General features: G+C 33.1%; 2 protein-coding genes across 5 annotated transcripts in view; one reads left to right on the forward strand and one right to left on the reverse strand.

Moving 5' to 3' along the window:
• The window catches only part of LOC106513909 (E-selectin), a 22,490-nt gene extending 17,105 nt beyond the window's left edge, over positions 1–5,385 (reverse strand). The window contains exon 1 of the mRNA XM_014002966.1: positions 5,372–5,385. The gene's annotated coding sequence lies outside the window, so the exon portion shown is untranslated. The remainder of the gene's footprint in view (positions 1–5,371) is intronic.
• Positions 5,058–6,952, forward strand: part of firrm (fignl1 interacting regulator of recombination and mitosis) — a 17,203-nt gene continuing 15,308 nt past the window's right edge. For 2 of the 4 annotated variants that reach the window (XM_014002958.1, XM_014002960.1), the window contains exons 1-4: positions 5,058–5,191; positions 5,399–5,528; positions 5,751–5,790; positions 5,891–5,979. In XM_014002958.1, the coding sequence (XP_013858412.1) occupies positions 5,433–5,528; positions 5,751–5,790; positions 5,891–5,979 (225 nt within the window). In that variant the 5' untranslated portion in view covers positions 5,058–5,191; positions 5,399–5,432. Of the gene's footprint in view, positions 5,192–5,398; positions 5,529–5,750; positions 5,791–5,890; positions 5,980–6,796; positions 6,921–6,952 lie in introns of those variants that run through there. The other 2 variants (XM_014002959.1, XM_014002961.1) reach the window with 2 other exon arrangements.

The following is a 6,952-nucleotide window of genomic DNA, read 5'->3' on the forward strand; positions in this document are numbered from 1 at the left end:
ATATGGAAAAGTTCAAGGGGTATGAATACTTTTGCAAACCACTGTAAGAGGAAAACATTTGTATTGCAGATGATGAAAGTTGAAAAGAAATCAATTTTTGTAAGAGAGTATAATGATCAACTGTGTTAAACGCTTTATGAAAATCAATATATACAGCACCAGTTACTTGACCTTTGTTCAAAGCAGCACGTATTTGTTCAGTGAATAAAATTAATGCAGACATGGTTGACCTTGACGTGTGGAAACCATGTTGGCTATTGCTTAGCACATTATTAGCTTCTAGATGCTGAAGTAGTTGATTAAATAATGTTTTTTTCAAGTAACTTAGAAAAAATAGGAAGAACAGAAATTGGCCGATAGTTTGAAACTTCTGTTGGATCACCAGATTTAAAAATGGGAGTAATCTGAGCAAACTTCCAGGCATCAGGGAAAATAGACTGCACAATACATAAATTAAGCAAATGATGAAACAATGGTAAAAAAGTGTTGGCATGCATTTTCAAGAAATCCATATCTATCTTATATTTGTCAAATGCATGTGAGCCATTTAGAGARTGGAGTGTATTCAAAACATCACTCTGTGAAATTTCAGAAAATGAAAATTGCTTTGAAGTGTCAGGARATTTAAATAACTTTAAACTATTAGCTTGTCCAGGTAATGATGTCCTTACTGAAGAAATAAAATATTCATTAAATAAGTTAGCAATTTTTTCATGATCAGAAACAGGAAGTCCATTTACTGAGATTTGTGAATTGTTATTAAATGTTTTATTGTTACTTTCACCTGTCACTGACTTAATCGTTTCCCATAATATTTTTGGATTCTTACGGGCTGAAATAATTAGATTTTTAAAATATTGTTGTTTGGCTTTGCGTAATTCAGCAACACATTTATTTCGGTAACTGTTTAAACGAGACCGATTTTCAGAAGTTTTTGATATTCTATAAGTTTTCATTGAAGAAGCTTTCAACTTTATGAGATGTATTATAGAGGCATTCAACCATGGAATTTTATTTTTCTGGACTGGAACTTTACAAGTTGAAATATATTTTTCCTGTATTGTCTCCAACTTATCATAAAAATTTGACAAAAAGCGATTTGGATTTGACAGAGAAATACCCTCATTCCAGTTAGTATTCTCAATCTCAGCATGAAACATGGGTAACTTTGATTTTGGAATTCTTTTAATGAAATTATGCACATGACCTGTAGGTTTCTCAATGACATAAATAAGTGAATGATCCGAGATTGAAGTATTTATAACTCCAGATATGCCATAAATGGAGGATCGATTTGTGAAAATAAGATCCAAAATGGAATTGCATGTCTTGCCAAATCTTGTTGGTACTTTAATTAACTGTTGAAGCCCTAAGTTTATAGACATTGCTTTCAGGCCTTTGGAAGTTTTATCAGCCCAATTCATATTGATATCACCAAGAATCACAAACTCTTTTGATTTTCGTCCTGATGCATCTCAGTAATCCAGGTAAAAAATCAAAAGGAAAAAAAATTGTATAGGTCTTCTGGACGGGTTCTTCTTTAATGAAACGTTTCGTCTCTCTTCCAAGAGACTTCTTCAGTCTGAGAGTTTCAGGCAAATTCAGGCTTTTGAGTCCTGCCTCCAGGTGACTGATACTCACATCACATGATCACATCTTTTGATTTTATGCCTTTTATAATGTCAGTGAGCTGCACTAAATATTTAGTTGAATTAACACTTGGAGGTTTGTATGTAACAACAACCGTTACTGCCAATAAGTTCTGCATATACAATCATTTATTAATTTATATTAAGTTTTCTATCATAGCTACCCAAATGTAATAAAACTGCCATTTCAAAAATGTTTGTGAATACAAATATTTATTAAATCAACATGTAGAGCCATAACTTGACACGTAACAGTTGTTCTTTTGTTTAATAAATATGAATATAAAACATTTGAAGCAAACAAAAAAATAAACACTTACTATAGTAATAAGGTAAGGGTACTAGTTTGTTTTCTATTCATTCTTAAAATTTGAAGTTGTTTAAACAAGGTCAGACTAATTTTGCTTTTACAAATACATTGACTCACCTACGGGTCCAGACATTTGTACTCCAAGTGGCTGTAGTGCAATAATTTGGAGTCCTATTTCCCAAACAAGAAGTCAGTCATTTCCTGGAGCCAGCAGCTCACACCTCAGACTGCCACATCAAGGAGCAGCAACATACTTTACTCAGTGCCTGAAGTATAATCAAATTAAGCCAAACAATGGCAGGGTCAGATAGGTCAGAGCCAATGGCAATTCCACATGCCTAAACACAAAATCACTTTTTAATCTGCGGATATTATTTCTGTAATTTCCCAGTCACTTTGGTCATGTGGACCGGGTTACAATAGGCCTACTATTACAGTATCCACATATATGTCTTAGAAATACAGCGTGGGATTTTTGGTGGCTACATTATATGTATAAAGGCACAATACCAAGAAAAAAAATTAAAAATAAAGTTCAAGCAAACTGCTTGAGAAAGTATCTGCCTTTGAAGGCTTCTATTACTCCACTACATCAAACTTTGATTTCTGTAAAGTGCTTTCCTACAAATGCAAAAAATAAATAAATAAATAAATAAACAAACAAACAAATAAATAAATAAATAAATAAATAAAATTGGAAGAAAACATTCTAATATTTAAGAAATTTGGCATAATGCACTATATTTTGGGATAACAATGCTAGAAATCCAATTGTCACACAAGTACAGTATATTTCGAACCTTGCACAGCCACAGTGCAGCCAAAAGTGATGACAAAGTGGGAACAATGTAACGTATAGATTGTCAAATGATAACTGGGCTAATGAACAACGCAATGTTAAACAACTCCAATGACTGGAACGCAGAAGATTAGTTCTTTATGGAGCCTGATTAAAGRGAACAATGACCAGAAAACAGTGGAAATGAGGAAAAATTTAAAATATATTGATTTTAAAAGGAAAAGAAAAAAAAACATACCAAATCACTTCCCCACCAGGTAGTGAGGGCCAATCAGGAAAAGGCTTATCAATGACGTGATGTGTTATTTAGATAGTTTCTTTTTAATATTCTTTTAGTAATATGGGTTACAACAACCTGGCCATTTGCTTTTTGGTTTCATGTCTTTATACAAGAGAAAAACATGAAACCAAAAAGCAAATGGCCAAGTTGTTGTAAAATCCTCATTAATATGGTGAAATGATGTKTTTCTGGTGGCTGCAGCAACACTGCCTGACTGACTTTTCCTGCTCTTTTTTTTTCACGTTTTATTGTAAAACGTGAACGTGTTATTGTAACTTTATTTGACCAAGTTTTGTGTTTAACCATGAAAAATGGACTTCAGTTACCTTTTTACAGCTAATGTGCATGTGTAAAATTGGGCACCACATCCTCAAATACAGCTAGAAGCTTTTTATTGACTTTTATTATAAGGTAGTTTTATTGGTATTTTACATCGTGATAGCCAAACCWCCTCAACAACATGCAGTGTTGTTCAATGTTGAAATGACTGCAGAGCTTAGCTGAAACAGACATGAACTGTGTTTATTGACTTGGTATGTTCTAACAAACCAGAAGTAGGCATGAATAAATGTAGACTATAATGCACTGCAAAATACTGATTTTGACCATGTGCATTAATAACTGTAAAAAAATAAACTCAGTAGAAATCTGTTTTAGTTTTTTTTATTAATTCTTTTTGGATTTGCCTTGTCCTAGATGACTCTATAAAGGTTGTATTCTTGAAGTTCATTTTGATAAGCATACTTGAGAATAATTTAAGTATATCTTTGTAAGTAAACTATGCACCACGTACTTGTAGCGTACTAGAAAGTATACTGATTTTATACTTATTTGGACTAAATTGGATGTTTTTTGTTTATATAAAGTATACTTTAAGTGTACTAAGGCATTTTTAAATCTACCAAATTATACATTCAAGTACAGTCATCTATGTACTACTAGTATACTTGTACACATTTTTAGTTTGTTGAAATATATTTAAAGTGTACCACAAGTATACTTATCTGTATGCAGCCATTGAACTAGTTATATACATCTAGTCCACATTTAAACAAACATTTACATCTGTCATCTGCTTTTTGTTCGTGTGCCAAATACTGTGTTTTAGTTGAGGTCCATCCTTGCTAAATCAGGCAGGCCTGTAAAGATTTACAGATAAAATGAAAGTACAGATTACTTTCATACATGAGGTTAAAAAYCTAAAACTGTTAATGCTGTCTGGCCTGGCCTGACATGATTAAAACAAAATGTGTTCTTGCTGAAACAGATAATGCTGTGTACATAACACCATTGCCAAACTTTTATAAAAGGGACTTGAATATCAATAAATTCAAGTCAAATGTTTCCCCATTTCTGTGTATGTTTATAAAGACAATGCAATGAAGCACAATTACTATTTTCTGTAAACCTTTAAACTCCAGCACCATGTGATTTTGAACATACAAGTTCATATAATGCCTCAAAGCAAATGTGTGTTGTGAAAAAAACTTATTCTGCCACATTAGATGTAGTCAATGATATCACCTTATTCTGTTCTTAGATCAAGATAATTAAAAAAATTTCAGCACTTTGTGGCAGAAATAAGTAGTGGGTAGCCTATACCAAAGTACAAGTATAAGCTTATTAAGTATAAGTTTAAGTCACTATACTATTCTTAAGTATATCAAATATAGTTTATAAAAGTAAACTTCAAATACATAGCCTCATTTTTAGTGTATACTAGTAGAACACTTAAAGAAACTAATTTTTGCTAAGACATACATCAGAATAGGTTTTGTGTTTGTGATGTAATTGTAAATTTGAACGTGTTAAATAACTAATTATATAACACGGGACATGTGGAGTGGTAAAAACACAATTTAAAACAAATGAATGACACATTTCATACAGTTCTTCTGTTGACAAACAACAAATACATTCTCTCCTTCAATTGGTCGGACATTTTGACGTCCACCAATCAGCGCAAAGAAAACTGCGACGCGTCAGTCACAACGTCACATCCGATTTGCACTGCGGCGCGCGGTTTATATCTCAAACGTAAACTCTCTACTATTTTTACTTTTTAAAACATGGCATCGTTGGGACACCCTCACTTATAGGGATATCATCTTATTTTATGTCCGTGGATAAAAGCTTTTGGTTTTGTATTTAAGGTAAGAGGCTACATATCTTATAAATATCAGCTAAGTTATGCTAATATAAACACACAAGTAAGCTAACGACGTCTACCTAGGTTTCTTTAAGGTTGTCGAAGCTGTACCCGATTTGTAACACAAGAAAAAAAAAAAAAGCTCTGTAAATCCGCAGTGAATCATTTTCGGTGATTCACTCACAGTTTCCCAACTTTTCCTTCCCCTCAGCAGCAGCGCTGACGGTCAGCGGTGTCTGTTCATCATGTCCCAGACCAACACCTCTCTCCTGGACGAGGTGGTCCGGTGGAGTCAGGAAACCTGTCGCCAGGAGCTCAAGTCCGTCCTGCCAAAACTCACCATATCCTCTCCAATGTAAATGTCCTCATGCCAGTTTTATATTAGCTAATTTGATGGATCACAGACCAGTTTTATGTAACATACTGTCAACTTTTGATGATGTCTAAATCAAAGGTAATGCAAAAATAATTATGTCTAAACAGCAATATTATTTGGGAGTCTTATATAGTTAAAGTCGTTTAGTAAAAAAAAGGAATGTGTTATTTTCCTTGACRGCTTGTACGCTTTACATTTTGAGTCACACAGCTGGGATGATAATATACGTAAGTGTCTTGCTTGCTTCATATTTGTTTTTAAAAATTCTAGCATATGCTCCGTTTATGCTTAAAGATGTTTAACAATATAATATTAACAATCCCACAGGTATACTGAAGATCATTATAGACGTATTCCTCCCATATATTGGTTTGTCAGAGCTGGAAGATGAGTGCTTCTCCAAGATTTTCCCAAAGGTCAGAAATACACTTAAAAAAAACCTATTATCCAAACACTTTATGAACACGTGTTCAAAACAACAACATCATCCTTAATACTGTAGTTTTTGTTGAGATGACATGGAGCTATCCCAAGGTTGCATTATGTGAAACACAYTTTTCAGATGCTGTTACTGAATGCAAACTTACTAATTAAAATCTTAATAGTAAAAGATGTTTGTATAGCAATTTTCATAAAACCCAAGGAGTCTTTACAGAGGATATCAGATTAAATAAAATAAAATGACAGAAAAATAAACGCTCCAGTGGACAACAGTATTTTCTTCAGGACACGCTCACATATTCGTTAGGAGAGTTGGGCAGCAACTCAACCTCTAAACCATCCAAACATGAAGATGATCACTGAACCTCCTCACCTTTACTTTACATGTCACTTTATTTTGTTAATGATCACTTGCAAAACCAGCATAATCCATATATCTTAATATACAAAATTTGTAATATTTAAACAATGTGCAATAATGTCATTTTACCTTCCTCTACCTTAGTTTTACATTTTCAACTGACTCTCATTGTGCTATTTTTTTATTTCTTATTGTTGTGTAAATGTAGGTATATGCATATATACACTGCTCAAAAAAATAAAGGGAACACTTAAACAACGCACGCTAAGTCCAAGTGAATCAAACTTTTGTGAAGCACATTCAACTCTGTACAGAACAAAGTACTCAATGCAAATATTTCATTGATTAAGATCYGGAGTTAGTGTGCGTTGTGTAAGTGTTCCCTTTATTTTTTTGAGCAGTGTATATACATGAATGTATACATGCAGGTGTGTAGGCATGTTTTATCTCATTTTATTCTTTTACTCTTTATTCTTTTTGTTTCTTTTAATGTGTATTTGCACTGCTGTGGGAGTGGCTATAATCTCGTTACGCACGGTTGTAATGACAATAAAGGTATTCTATTCTATTCTATTCTATTCTATTCT

Source organism: Austrofundulus limnaeus, unplaced genomic scaffold, assembly GCF_001266775.1.
Source record: "Austrofundulus limnaeus strain Quisiro unplaced genomic scaffold, Austrofundulus_limnaeus-1.0 Scaffold15, whole genome shotgun sequence".
NCBI classification, from domain to species: domain Eukaryota; kingdom Metazoa; phylum Chordata; class Actinopteri; order Cyprinodontiformes; family Rivulidae; genus Austrofundulus; species Austrofundulus limnaeus.